The following is a 16166-nucleotide window of genomic DNA, read 5'->3' as shown; positions in this document are numbered from 1 at the left end:
ACAGGAGAGATTGATTAATAAATTAGAAAATCAAGTGAGAAGTGTTTTCTTTCCGAAGCCGTAGCTTAAATACCCTTGCAGAAATATGGCAGATGGGCGATATGAAATTATTCTTACAAAACATAATTTGCAATTGTTTGTTTAAAGCCAAATTGAAAATAAAACGCTTTTAAATAAAACAATTCAAATATGGACTCACTTTACTTTCAAAAAAAAAAAAACTGGCGTGAACTGTATTAGTTGTCCGACTTTGATTAATATTGCTCTTCTTTTTAAAAATACTCGACTGTCGTTTCTTCTGTCAATTTGTTTGGATCACAATAAAACTTCTAATTGGTAAGTTTGATTAAAGAATGTGTAAGGTCAGTCAAGATAGTTGGTTAGTTGCCAACTATCCCAAGTTTTAGTTCAGATAGCTTCAAAACTGAAATAACCTTTCTCTACTATTGCTGCTGTTTCAGAGATGTCTTTCAGCTGTTACAGATTCCATGCGAAAATGAAAATACCCTCTGCTGTGGCATAACAAAAGACCAGTAGCACAAATGCTGTTTGCGGCATCATTTATCAGTAGCTGGGCCCAACAAGCTGCAGATTGATGGCCAAGAGAGAGAGAGAGAGAAAAAAACAAAGCAGTTGACTTTGGAGCTAAACGTTTTCATTGATTGAAATCTTTCAGTAATCATAGAGATACACACACTTGCCACAAGTTGGCTGCCTGCGGGGGGGCTGGGGCTGGGGCACTCGTCACTCACCTTTTCCCGTTGCGTCGCCTTCGCTTGGTGGCGTAGACGGTGCCCAGTTGGCTCATTGCAAGGGCGGAGTTCGTGATGGTCGCCGTTGTGAATGATTTTTTCTTTTCCTTTTTATATTTTTGTAACACACACTTTCTTTGCAACGCGTGTTGCAAGTTAGCCTTTTGATTTGTAATTGGTTTTTTTTTTATTAAGCTGCAGTCCTCTTGCGGCTGCGGCTCCTGCAACTGCTACTGCTGCAGGATCTCAGCAGCTGCGGTGGCTTTTTGGGCTTCGTTTTTGTCACGTTTTTGCATTTTTCTTTGCTTGATCATGACGTCTCACATTTTGTTTAACTAGGCTCTTTTTTGTTTTTAATTATTGCACTTTTTGTGGATAATACTAAGAGCTTCAGTGTGTAAAGCTAAGTAGAGAGAAGACAATCTTAAATTATAGAATTTGATAATAATAATTATAGATATAATGAACTTAGAGATATTAAAAACATTTTCTTTAAGTATTTAAGTGTCTTATTTCAAATCGAGAAATTGAATAGAACCCTAAACAAATATATTGTTGCAGGCTGAATGAAATGTTTATGCAGCAGGAATTCACATACATTATTTCTTTATATGCAAATCGTATGTTTTTTCCAAAGAACTTTTCTTCTAAATTTTAAAATCATATTTAAAAATGTATTATTGCTAAATCCTTTTTTATTTTATTTTTATATAGTTTTCAGACACTAAATGTGAATATCACGTTACTTCTATAATTTTAAATTCCCAACTGTTATAATAAATAATTTAATATTTGTGAATTCCTTGAAGTGCTTAAAACGTTCATAAGAATCCAAAGCTAGCTGACATTTGCAAAAATGTGTTATTATTATGCTTAAATTGTATTATAAGGAAGAGACCAGACTATATTGCTTAACTTTTTATGATATTTATCATGATGTTTATAATGATTGTTAATGATCGCGCTCTGTCACGCAGACACTTTCCAGTGTTAATAACAACATTAATATACATTTTATGAAAAATGTACCAATCAGTAAAAGCTAGTGATATAAAAAATTATAAAAGAATTTATAACGATTGCTAATTCCGCTATGCACAAACATTGCCAGTGTTAAACAACAATTAAAATGTGAATGACAGATATGCCGAAAACTGTGCAAAACACACTTTTTTAGTTCGATTAGCACTGTGGTTGATTTGATTATGTTTTTTCTTTATTTTATTTTATTTTATTTTGATTTTTGTAACACTTTTGCTTTTCACTTGCACGCATTGGGCTGCTTCTATTGTTGTTGTTGTTGTTGTTGTTGGTTTAGTTAAGCGTTGTTGGTGTTGACGCCCGATGACGACGCCAACGACGCATGCAACAAATCAACAGGCCAAACGCAAGAACGGCACGCAAATGATTTTCAAGCTCAATGCGGAGGCGTCGCCACCAGCAGAGGCGTCGGCAGCGACAGCAACGGCATCGGCGCTTAGGCGAGCTGTCAAAGTGACATTTTGTGTGGCATTCAGAAGTGAATGACCGCACCGGCGGCAAAATTGGCAGCTTTCTGCACTTGCACTTGTCTCTATAAAGTTATTGTTGTTGTTGCTGTGGCTGTTGCGTGTGGAGAACTATGCCAGGCGGGCTGTTCGAATTTGTAGGGTATCGCGTGACAAACAGGAGCGCCACAGAACGCAAAACGCAAATCAAAAATCGGAAACGGAATTTGAATTTTTTTTTTTTCGAATTTGATTTTGCGTTGCCTTTTTTCTTATTCTTTTTGCACACTTTTTCACTTGCGTTCTAGCACGCAGCTTTTCAACACTGGCACTGATCTCTGTGTGACGGTACCGGACGAGGCGCCAGGCGCTGGCGTTGGCGTTAGCATTGACGACGGCAAACACCGTTAGTTGGCAACGACTGCACGCGAGCGGCAGAAACGAATGAATATGTGAATGCGCGGCTAAAACTCAAAGCTGAAACGTTGAAGACGCTTGAAATGAAACACGTTGTGCGCCTCATTCCCACTCCCTCTCACGCACGCACGCTCTCTCACCAGGCAACTGTAATCTGCCGACGGCGTTGACCGTTGCCGAAAATATAAATTCTTTTTGTTTTGTTTTTTTTTGTTTGTTGTTGTTGTTTTGTTTTTGGTTTTTGCTATTGCGCGAGCGACGACTCTCGTGTGGCTCAGTGACTGCGCGGCCACGTCGACGCTTTGAGAATCCAACAAGAACTGAAAACGAAATTGGAAAAAACCAGTCCTGCTTGAAACGTTTTGGCAATTGGGACACGTTGCTGCGCTCTGCTGTGTTTATGTTCTTTCCAGTCGTCCTGGCAACGCGATCGTCAAGCGGGCAGCGCTGGGTGCGAGCGAGAGCGAGTACGCACGCTTGCCGTTCCATTACCATCGTTTCACATTGTGCGCGCGCCTGGAAAGTGCCAACTGCAACAGCCAATTATGGAAGCCTGCAGTGCGTCTCTTTCTAGCGCAAGTGAGTTTCTGCTCGCTGACTTTGCGCTCAAAGCGAACGGGGCGTGTACTCACCAATGCACGCAGACATATGGCATATTGCTGACTCTGTCTATCGCATGAGCTTACAGCTATTGATGAATGTGTACGCGTGTGTGTGTGTATGTAGTAATTCATTATGCTGTAATTAAGAGTTTGTTCTCCCTATTTTTTAGAAGCTGGGCTTTTATGGTCGGTTATCATTTCAAAGGCATCGCCTCGTCGCATATCGAGCGAACGTTTTGCATCTGACTTGCATCAACTGCGCTCGGGGGCTGCATTCGAAACTGTATTCAAATCGCATTAAGCTAACCATTTAAATGAACGACTAGCTGGCATTTAACTGCCAGCAGCCCATTAAAAAAGCAACAACAACAACAACTAACACGAGTCATAACGACAAACACAACACACAAAACACTTGGCGCTGCCACTTATCTCAATGATTTATTTGTGCCACTGACGACGACAACTACAAGACACAATTCTCGGAAGAACCCAAACAAAATGTCTGCACTCAAGGCGCACCAGCTGGGGGCTGAGAGGCAGATAGAGGCAACTCAGCTGAACTAAAATGCCGCCATATGTCCGCATGTAACCGCAGGCACTGGCCACAGATGGCACAGCCAATGAGTGAGAGTATGGGAACTATGGCAGGCAACACAACAGTTGAATAGTCTCTCACCAAAAAATACAGAGTGAGAAAAAAGATGAATAGCACATATAAAAAGTCCTATGGATTAATTCATCTCTCAATAGCCTGAAAATTCCTTAGATAGATACGAATTGCGTGAAAATAAGTATTGATTACCATTCTATACATATATGTGTATATGAGGTTAGCCTAATTATTTGAATAGCACTGACCAATACGTCCTTTGGCCAAAACAATACACTAGCCATGAATGCGAACCTGAATCTTCGTTGCTTAATTCCTCAAAGGACTTTGTCGCCAGATATCGCGTTAATTTCCTAGCTTATCTTAAAGCATGAAAGCTCATTATTTTTGGGCTCAGCTATGATATATTTTAACCGTAATTATGTGAAAAATCTTAATAGGATGCATGCTTGTAATTGTCGAGGTTTGCTTACATATTTTGAAATTCAAGATAGTTCTAGCCGGCATTGACGGATATGTGACATGTTTCTTAAAGACAGATTTACAAACGGAGGGACCAGTTTGCATAGAGACAGTTCGAAAAGCAGACGCACATGGCTATATTACTCGGCTGTTCTTACTGATCAATAATACCACTACTACATTTTACAAAATGTTACCATAGGATATAGAAAATTGTATAATAATATTGACATTTTCATCCGTGTACGAGGATTTGACCAAAACTATCAAAGGCTTTAATTAGAGTAAGGTATATTAAGCAGATTTGCGCCTTACAGTCAATTGGAAGGAGCGGTATAAAGTGAAAGATTTCCTGGAAAAGGTTAGCCAGAAAACATTGTTAAAAGCAGTCAAAACTTTTGAGAAATAGGCTTAGTCTTTACTACCAAATGGATGTAGAATATTAGTCAAGCCTCACAGGTAAGATGTTTGCAAGGGTTGACATATCCTTCCCTTTAAACACCCTGTTAACTTTCTTATATCTTAACCTAATTCAGCCATTTTGGTTTCTGACTAGATTTTGCCAATACAAAAAGAAACTATTTTCTTGCTTAGGGCAGTATTTTTTCAGTGCACAAAATATGACGTCAGACAAAAGGTGTCTGAAGAAGAATCGAACTGAAGGCAATTACATTGCGTGCAGTCCTTGCCAAGTCGCAGCCCAATGTTTATCTCGTCTGGTCTAGTCGAAGGGAGTCTGGTTCTGGGCTTGCGAATTGGGTATTGGGATTGGTCAGCACCAGGGCTGCGCATGCGCAAATTCCCGCTGAGCAGGCGCAGGCGGCGGCAGAGGAGGAAACGGCAAAACAGAAGGCAAAAGGCAAAGGCAATGTCAATCGCAGCCACTAATAAGCCAACCGGTCACAGTTGCAACTGCAACAAGTGCACTCAGAGAAAAAATAAACAAGAAGCTTATACTTAAATCGAACACATACTAATTATCTAAATCAGACAAGGTAGATTTTGTTAAGTATTAAACGAAATTCTTACATCAAAAACATTTTTTTTTTTAATTTGAAAATTTCTAAAGACATCTAAATGATTATGTCGAGTATTTTAAAACTATTTAACAATCCTCAAATCAATATTTATCAGACTTTTCTGCAGAACTTTCCAGGTATTTCCGTATTTCCACCAAATATTGTAATAGGTACTTTGGGGAAAATACCAGTCTTCTTCTTTAACATTAGAGCAGCGGAGAATGTTTTAAACTCTGCAAGAATAATAAAATTAAAAATTCAGTATTTTTTTGGGTTATTTAAGACGTCAATATAATTGAAATTTTATTTACAAAACGTATTAAGTTCTTCCCCAATTATTTCCATTATAAAAACATGGTTTTCTCTGAGTGCAGCGGCATTGAGAACTGCAACAGCTAGCCCCTTGCAGCCTGCCCCTGCATCGACTCGAGGCACTTGCAGCTTATCAATTTACGCTTGCGAGCCCGGCAACTGGACAGTTGCAGGTGCCTTTTGGCATTACCCAAGTCCCAGCATTTCGCTTGTCGTCTTCGCATATCAATTTCCACGACGGCCCCTCAACGTGGCCAAAACGAACTGCCAGACAAGCAACCAAGTCCGAGTCCAAGTCGAAGTCATCAGTTGTTTGAGGAATTATGTGTTTGTATAACTTTTTGCCGCGGGCACTTAATATGCTCTGTAGTGTCAGCTAGCCCCGCTTCCCCTAACCCCCCTTCACTGCCTAATTTCATATAACAAGTTTCTCATTACGCGCGAGTTTTTTTTAATTCTTGCATTTGGGGTTCAGCGCGCAGCTGCCTGAACGCATCAATGTCAAAGTTGATGGTTGGCGATCCAGATCTAGACAAGCGCTATAATTTGCCAATTAAGTGGCTCATCGTGTGGTTAGCAGCGCGCGCCCCTTGATCCAGATCCATATCGAGACACAGTCAAAGGCTGACGACATTAGCGCAAAAAAAAGCCCAAAATAACAATGCAAAAAATAAAAGGTTAAAGAGAAAAAAGAGCTAAGAGGCGCCTAGGCAAAAAACACACACATTTACACACATAATTTGTGTGTGTATCAATTAAATATAATTATTAGGCAAACAGCATTAAAAAAAAAGTGAAAATACAAAGAAAAAACTAAAAACAAGCCAACGCCATAAAGGATACACAAAGTGCACATTTAATGGCCGCCAACGACAATAAACAAATGTTTACCTTTAGCTGATAGGAGCACAAAACACATGCACACAAACACACACAAACACACAGCCAGACTACACGCTGCCTGCTAAGTAGCTGCAATTATTAATTGCCATTTGTGACAACTCGGCGCGACTCAAAATGGCGGCCTTAGTGGAACCACACAACAACAATAAACAAACAAAGAACAACAACAGCAGCTATGTCATTTTAGACACAGCAACACACACACACACACACACAAAGAATGCAAACAATGGCCACAAACAACAACCACAACAAGAACAACAAAAACAACCACAAACAACAACCCAGCAGAAACGATCAATTGCGCGAGATAAGCGAATGTGGACGTCAACGTAGACACCACCACCGAAACCAAATCAAAAGCACAATTGAAAAAATAAAAAAAAAATACAACAGAAAAACACCACACATCACATTAAGAACAGGTGACCAACCCAGGCGAGCAGCCCAACTAACTCAACTGAACTGGACTGAACTGAGCTCAACCCAACTCAACCAACCAGCGAACCAAATAGCCAAACGCCCTTTACATTGCTGACATTTCACAGATTTTAGCAATTCCATAGGGTGTGCGGAGTCGGTGAGTGGGTGTTTGTGGAAGTGTAGTGGACACACAGCAAGAGAGTATGGCGGCTTGCTGCTAGCGCTTGACATCATAATGATAGATAAATATTATGATAAAACTAAGGGCTCTCCCAAACAAAAAGCGAACGGAGCCAAGATCTATATTAATATAATATATGTAATATTTATTTTGTTTACATATGCATTTTTTTAAGAATCTAGTGCTGGAAGCTACGTACAACATCATGTATTTCAAAGGAATGCGAATTTGAATGCGACAACTTTGCGGTTAGGATGTGGTCGACAAATTCAAGCAACTTTTTGCAACTTTTCGACTCTTTCACTTATTGATTAATAAAAGGAAGGGAAACTTAACGAATGCCAGCTTGGGATACTTACAGAAGATTAACACCTACAAAAATATGCCCCAACTAACTCTCACAGATAACATATATTCTTTATCTTTTTGTATTCTATAAACGGGTTCTCAAACTATATTTTTCACTTCATCCGACTTACCCATATTGATGTCAATGTTCTCCAGTTATTTTATTATTTCATTTCTTTTTACATTATTTCTTGCAGTTCTTTATTTCATTCATTATCCATATTCATTTATACACTCGTATGTTATATAAGAACCAGTCATACATTGTAATGAAACCAATTAAAATCAACCGATGATCGGCGCATTTTGATGAATACAGAATACACAACTCAAGTCAATGCAAAATGTTCGAAAATAATTTAAAATAATATTATAGTTTATTAATGTACCTCAAGAAAAATGAATCTAATTTTTATATTTAACTAAATTAATTTATAGTCTGTTTTTTCTTGTAATCACATTTAAGTACTCGAAAAGAAAGTTTCCAAATGATAATGTTAAATAATGCCTTCCTCTTATTAAATTCCCAAACTAAATATCCCAGGCTAAAGAGTATTAAATGCGTCGACATGTTGAAGCTGTCAGTCAATGCGTCCATTGCTTGTTTTGTCGCTATTGTCATATTCGACATTAACACACATGTGTATCTATTATAGCAATGAATGTATCCATAAGATACGAGTATCTATAGATCTACATAGATGTTGTTAAAGCTGGTAGCAGCATGTCATATTGTGTCGTGTGCTGTGTTTGACGCTGTCATTATAGTTAATATGCCTCGTGCGCTAACCAATCGATGCATGCACCCCTCTTGCTTACCCCTTACCCCATTCCCCATACACGTTACCCCACTGACGACTACCAACATTATGCAGCCAGAACTCTGAAAGTGTCAATCTTCGTCAGGCGATGGGTTGCGGGGAGAAAAGATTTGTGGCACAAATATGATTTATTGAGAGATGCGACTAGCGGATACCAGAAACGGGCATTGGCCAGGCGCTATCGGAAACAGTTAATCAGCAGCGAAATTAATAAATTCGCCGAGTTTAATAGAGTTCAAAAGGAACAGCTTAAAGAGCAACAACAACAAAATGAAAAAAGATGGATTTAATCGAGAATGTGCGACTTAAAAATACTCTATATCCAACAGCGTAGCATACATTTAAAGAAATTGACTTTTTTTGCGCATCTCGACTTGGTTTCCAGGATCAATGCGACCATACAGACGGACAGACGAACATGGCTAGAATGATGTATACCCTTTATGGGATCGCAGATTCTTTCTCTGTTACGTACTCAAGGACAATACAAAAATACCCGTTTCAGCCATTACCAATAGGTACAGGCCTTAAAACAACTGAAAACTGGTCAGTGAGGCAGACAATACGCAGTCGCAGCTCGAAATCGGAATTGCGGCTTCGCCAGAGTGTGCGCTGTGTGTGCCTTTGGGGTCAACGCCGCAAAGATGTTCCCAGAAAGATCAGCAAATGAAGATCTCAATGGGCTGCTCCTCGTCTAGGCAGGCGGCTGGCGGCTGGCGGCGCACAAATAAATTCAATCTAAATTGTAAGTTTGTTTAGCCTACACGAAAGATGCGAGTAATAACAATAACAACAACCCAAAACAAGTACGAAATGCAACAAACGGCAACACAACTGACCAGAAGATACCCTTTAACGTGGTCTAAGCAGCACACACAATGGCAAATATGGACTTTAATATGCTCTAGGCTCAAGTGCTTAACTAATAGACAATATGTAGCTAGCTCTGAAGTATAAGAAAACAAATTTGAAGTCAAGCTCAAAGACACCTGCTCTACACCGCCGTAATGAGTTTCAGTAGAATATGTACTCCAGAATATTTTGTATTAATCTATTTAGAGTGTTTAATTGGTAGATATATGCTTTCCTAGTACTTTTTTTGTTCTCATAATCAATAATATCGGTAAAATGCTTCTCGAATATTTATATAAATGCAGGCATTAGCTCTGAAAAGAATGCTTTGAACGCAGGCAGATTCTACAAATTTAGAAATAATACTCAACTTAGGAAAATGTTTAAAATGTTCTAATGGACAGGCAGATGAATTAATATGTGAAGAAAGCTATAAATTAGATCTATTATGAATATATCAAGCCTATCAGCACAGATCCATGTGTTAAATATAAATATTTCGACAATTTAATAAGAAATGGTTGATCTGTTGCAAACGCTATCACAACTTCGAAATACCCTATTTCTTAATGCGTACCCTGTAAGCACGTAATAATAATAATAATGCACAATACTTAAAGTTCGACTTAAAGTTGAAGTCTGGCATTGCGTTGGACTTAGCAAATCGCCCAAATTAATCGACTCTTTCACTCTACCGCTGTCTCTCTGTTTCCCTGTCTCCCTTTCTCTCTATCTCTCTGTCTCTTTCTCACTCGCTTGCAGCTTGGCTCGCTGCAGTTGCTCATGATTGCCAATGGCCAAGCGCCTCTTTGGCTATTTTGACCATAATTTTTTGTTTTTGGGGGCGCAAATAAGATTGATCTTTTGTAACTTCCAACTCTTTTGTTGCGACTACAGCTACAGCTCCGGAGCTCTAGAGACAGGCTGGTAAGAGCTTAACAGACGGCAGCGGTAATTTGTTATCGCGATGATTTATGAACCAAACGCTTTTTGGTGGGTGTTTACACAGCCAACCAGCAACAACAACAGCAACAGTCCTAAAGAGAAACATTCTAATGCAGTTGCAGGGACCAGGGAAGCATCGTATTCCCATTCCAAGCTGCGCTTAGATGGCGCTGACCGAAGGGTAACGGGCAACAGGCAACAGACAACGGAGAACGGCAACCGCAGCGCCAACTCTTGATGGATTTGTGCGCGGCCTTTTCAATTCCAGACACCATTTGGAGCTCCAGCTCCAGCTACAGCGCGTTGTGATGCGATGCGAATCGCGGCCAGGAATTAAAACGGCCGCAGACTGCGCGGCACGTTTCCGCATTTTAGCTGGCGACTCCTTATGCCGGGTGCTGCTCCCCTTCGCCCCAACATGCTGCCCCCACTGCTGATCAATTGCAGCACCGCGGGCCCCAAAAAGCAAATAGTAATGATATTGTAGCCACGTTGGACACAGGACGCGCTCCACTTTGAGGCAGCAGTTAGCACACGGTTTTGACTCTAAACGATTCAATCTGTAAACTGAGCGAGGGCTCTGGCTGTCTATGCCCTGTAAATTCCCAGACCATAGGGTATGCTATCTTGTGATATGATTAAAAGACTGAAGATGGCAAAGGCAACGATCAGGATTTAATTGAGAAAAACTGAAAAGGTAGCTGAGCCTTGTGCTTTAACTGAGCCTAATTGCATTTCTTAACTACAGTTAATTCATTAATAATGTGAGTGAAAGAAAAAGACATTATAGTTGCAGCGAAAAATTTGTTAAATAGGTTAAATAGTAAATATAATAAATTACTTATTTAACTGATATATGTATATAAAATGTAAAGATTGCTCACCACATAGCTTGTATTCTGACTTTAACTTCGCCTTTAAATGATTATAGGGTATGCCAAATTCAGCGCGTACTCATCTATTCAATGGCTTTCTGCTGGACTTGTGGCTGTGATGTCTAAATAGGAACAGAATGCAACACATTTTTATTTATGCGCCTCTAAACTGTGGCAAATTGTAGACTCCTTGAGGGGCTGGTCGGGGGCGTGGGCGATAATTGAGAATTTATATGCAACGTTTCGAGGCGACGTTTATTGGACAAACGTTTCGCTTCCTGTTTGCATGGACTTAGACTGGCAAACCCAAGCTTATCTCACCATCTGAAGTATTCGAACCTTGGCATTAGTCTAATTGCCAGCGTTTAAGATGCCAGCGAGCGCACCTGTCGGCCTCTGCGGGCCCATTAATCAGCCCAAAAAGTTGATATTTATTTTTCAATAAACTGCGCCTAATGATAAGCGCCCAAAGGCAGTCCCAACGATCGGCCATAATCTCTGCCGGCCCCAGCTGCCGAATTGTCAACATAATTGCAATGCGAAACACCAGCAGCAAACGAGCGGCGCGACTAATGGGTCCAAATAACAATGATTAAGAGGCCAAAGGGAGCCGGAGAAGAAGAAGCAGATCGCGCGACTGTGAATGCCTTACGGCACTTTATGCACTGCAAAAAAATCCGTTATTAAATACTTAACATAATACGATGTGGTTTTTAATCATAACCAGCTCAGACTTAATTTAAGTGAAACAATTTAAGATTTTTCTTATCTTTAAAGTACACCAACTTGAAGAAAATTAAAGTATATACAAGTATATGTATATGTATATGTTATTAAAACAAACAAGGTGAGATTTGAATGTTAATTTAAGCGAGCAAAGTCATATATTGTTGTTTTTAGAAGAAGAACCCTTGATATGAAAAATGCTGTACGAGTAGCACTAATCTACAAATGCACAATTTCTGAAAGCAACTTAAGTTTTTAAATTGATGAATTACAGAGATCAAAAGAGCGAGAGAGAGATCGAAAGGGATTGAACATTAAACTTATTAATGAATAACACTATTTAATTTATATAAAATAATCAAAAAAGAATATATTTGTGGATGAAGCAATTTTAAACAACAAAAATAAATAAATAAGTAAAATTCTTCAAAAAAACGGAAGAAGTAAGACCTTAAAAATTGTTTATTTAAGTCTTGTTCTGGTTTTGGTTTTAAGCCTAAATAAAAGTGAATTTTTGGGCCAAAAATTTATTTTTTTTAATAATTATAAAATTAAATTTAATTCCATAACAAGCTTACGTTTGAAAGAGTACGGAATTGAGACCAATATTTTTCTTGCTCTGTGACAGCAACTGAAGATCAAGATGCCAGCGTGGTAGCTGAGCAGTTGGTAGATCGCTGAGGTAACAAGGCGAAACCTGTTGACATTGATATCGATACGGCTTACGGCTCTCGGCTGTCGACTGTCGACTGTCGACTGTCGGCTCTCGGCTGTGGACTGTGTGGCAGCCACACACTCGAGTGGCACACGTCTATCATAAATCAGCCCGTCGATCGAGGGTCGCTGCGAGTTGGTTTCCCCAGTTCTCACGTTGCGAGGGTGTATCTCACATTTGACCACGTAACCCGATGACTTGTGGATTCTTTCACGGCTAATTTAACCGATTAGCAGTCTTTCAGCCAATGCCACAGGTAGTTCTCTCCTCCCTCTCCTTTAACAATCTAGAAGAAAGCTCCTGTCTCAGCATATTGAAATTGACTCTCGATTTGCGGTTGGATTTTGCGATATTTTTGGTATTTTGTGGGACATGTGCCGCTGCATGGTTTCGTAACCGATATACTTATGACGCCCACACACGTTGCAGCTGTCAGTGCGTCAGTCTCCCCGACCCCCTCCAATCACCACGTATTCCATCGCAAACTAAGTATTTGGCTAATGCAAACAGCAAATGATAGCAAAATTTTACACACTTAAAAGTAAATGCATGTTCAACCACAAACGACGAGCTCGCATGAGGGCGGATGGGTGGGAGTCGGGCGTTTGAGCTTTCCATTGGGGTTGCTTTGCAATTGTTATGGAATTCAGATGGTCTGACCTGGCCGTTTGTCACGCCCATTTGGCGCCATGCACAAATATTATATGCAAAACATGTGCAAAAACAAAAAATAAATGTGAAGCTGAAACTCAAAGTTCGTGCAAAATCAAGACGATGAGCGAAAAGTAGATACTTTATACCTCTTGGTAGACGAGAGCTGATAATATACCCATTTCTTATAGCCAAAGAAAGGGAAAACACATACAACTGGTTTACTAAAGCAGAATCAACTCAAATATTTTTTAACTATTAACTGAATTGATTGCTTATTGATATCAAATAAGATAATAACTCAAACCTGGATCCATGGATGGGAAGAACAAGGCTAACGAGCTGAACCTAAAGGCAAGACATTATTTAAGCCGTGAATCGAAATACCATTACGTGAAATAACAAATTTGATCGGAATTTCATAAAACAAACAACAGGATCAATTAGAGACCTGTAACACGTTAAGCACCATTTTATAAAGCCGCGTTATCTATATCATTTACAGGGTATGCTCAAACAAAAAAAATGGTTGCAAAACACAACAACAAAAATGGACTGCAATTGTTCAACGCCTTAAAATCACATTAATTAACGTCCATGTTTTATTCCAGCTAAAAAAAAAAAATAAAAGCAAAAAATGCATTTAAAATTATGAATGCTTATTCTCACTCCAATTATCAACAAAGTTAAGCATACGCCTTGTTGCACTTGCAGCAATAAATAACTAAGTGAGTGATAGAGAAAGAAATATATATTAAAACACACAATTTTAAATGCAAATTTAAACATGCCCAAACCCCTCCCCTGGACCCCCTTCCCCAACCACTATGCCTTTACTCGCTGCTGTTGAAAGCCAAAGAAAAATGTAACTTTTTTCGCTTAATTGCAGCTCAAACAATATACATGCATAGGTCGCGAGGAGGAGGGAGGGGCACACTTCTGGCAGTGGTCAGACAGTGAGGAAAAGCAAAGAAAATGGGCCTTTGCATTTTTAATGCGGCGTTTTAATGGCATGATTATCAAGCGCTCGACTTCCTCTTCTGCTGATATTATATATATATATATACATATGCTACAATATAAGTATATGTAGTCCATCTAGAGAGTCCGTCCAGTTGTTCTGGTCGGATCTTATCACAATGCAAATGCATTGAGCATAATTCAGCTAATCATAAGAGGCCATGTCAAATTTAACAAGTCCCGAACCCAAACTCAAGCTCGAACCCCGCGCGGAGTTCTCCTCTTACTCATCCACGCTCTGTGCTGCAACCGGAGGCCCCATGCGTGTTGGCTTATGCTAATGTCGTGTATTGCCCGTCGCGAAATATATGTATATATATATATATATATACATATAACATCTGGAAAAAGCAGCACACAAAATTAATTTAAAAAGGCACATTAAGCAAAGAAATTAAATAATATAATTTGAAATGTGTTACAATAAAACAAGTCAGATAATATAGAACTTGAATGAAACGAAGCTTATAATACACTAAACATTTATTACTGTAAATCTGAAGACAGATTTTCTCAGTCGATTACCTGAATTGCAGGTGCTAAATAAGGTTACTGTGTGAAATTGGGAAAAGAAGTTTTATTTGGAACATTTTTCAGATAAATAGCACTTATTGGACTGATATCATCTTTGTATAAGAGAGCTGTGTTGAGTCCTTTTCTATGTCTGTATTATTAGAGTGATGAGATGAAGTGGCATCCCCCTCATTTACATTTCGACGTAGATTGTAAATCTATCTATATATATACATAAAGCCATTTTTCCGACATTAGAATTTCAATTCAATTCAATTCAAGAGGTGCTTTAACGATAATACAAGCGTTAATATTAGTATCAATGGTATAAAGAAAAACGATTTCGACTGGGCGAAGCCGAATCTAGAGTTCCTAGTCTTCAATATAATTTTTAATTCCTGATAATCATAACACAGTTTCTGCTTAAAATATATGCACCACACTAAAAAATATATATTTTATAAAGCAGCCAATGCTTTCATAGCTGATATACCCGGTCAACTCTTCATGAAGAGCACTTCAAATGCTTGAGCATAAAGGAGAACAGCAAAAAAGAGAGTTTCCGAGTGCATTTCATAAATCATTTTGAAATTATGACTTTATTTTATGCGCCTCCTTGGCGCGCATTTTTATACACAAATTATTTGATTATTTATGTATCTGTCAAGCTCTATAGGAGGAAGGGGGCAGAGGGAGACAGAGAGAGACAGGGGCAGAGAGGAGGCACACGAGAAGAAGGTGCGCCCAATGCGAATCGCTCAGGTGGGTCGTCAAGTGCATTTGTAGCAGTCTTTTCTTTTTATTACAGTTTTTAAGTAACTTTTCTTATGCATATCAGTTATGACTTTTTAATTGTGTTTTTTCGAAGGAGACGGGTGAACGATCAAGGTGGGGTGTGGGATGCGGTGCGGCAGCTCTCATTACAAATGCAAATGCAAAATTCATGTTTGCGCAAAATGAAATTATGCTAAATGCGTTTTTAACGCTTTGCTCACCGCAGAACTGAGGCCAAAGCGAGGGGCGCAAAAGAGAGAGAGGGAAAAAGAAGAAGAATTAGCTGGGAACATGCCCCGAACTCATTTGCATGTGGCAAGAGCCCAGAAATGTATCCATCAAGATAATCGCTCAGTTCTGACCAGACGCGCGGAAAGTCCTCTCGAACCTCGAGCCTCCAGCCCTGCTTAGATCAATAATGCCATTAAAACTACGAGCCTGCATATCACGCAAATTTCCACTCGACCCCAAAAAAATAAATAAAACTTTGTTTACCTATAATCGTAAACAAATTATGTGAATTCAAATGAAATATTAATTGAGGCTTCCCACCCGCGAGTTAGTAAATTGCTCTAGGAATGGGGAAAGTTCCAAAAGCAAGGGGTATAAAATGCGCAGCTAGAACACCTATTTTCAGGTCAATATAACTGATTAAGGACATTGCGCAGCATTTTTATTAAAAACGCCATCTTATATTTGTATTTCCGGTAATTGTTTTAATCTTTGACATTTACGTTTTCATAAGCCAAAGGAAA

At 39.2% G+C, this 16166-nt stretch overlaps 1 protein-coding gene across 1 annotated transcript in view; it reads right to left on the bottom strand.

The window, feature by feature from the left end:
- LOC115770884 (circadian locomoter output cycles protein kaput) overlaps positions 1-808 on the bottom strand; it is a 34666-nt gene extending 33858 nt beyond the window's left edge. Inside the window, exon 1 of the mRNA XM_030716319.1 lies at positions 753-808. Coding sequence (XP_030572179.1) covers positions 753-808 — 56 coding nt within the window. The remainder of the gene's footprint in view (positions 1-752) is intronic.
- Positions 809-16166: the final 15358 nt, after the last annotated feature.

The sequence above is a fragment of the Drosophila novamexicana genome, unplaced genomic scaffold (assembly GCF_003285875.2).
Source record: "Drosophila novamexicana strain 15010-1031.04,08,12 unplaced genomic scaffold, DnovRS2.1 tig00004560-arrow-pilon, whole genome shotgun sequence".
In the NCBI taxonomy this organism is placed as follows: domain Eukaryota; kingdom Metazoa; phylum Arthropoda; class Insecta; order Diptera; family Drosophilidae; genus Drosophila; species Drosophila novamexicana.
The sequence above is the reverse complement of the archived record's forward strand: the minus strand, read 5'-3'. Positions and strand labels throughout refer to the sequence as shown.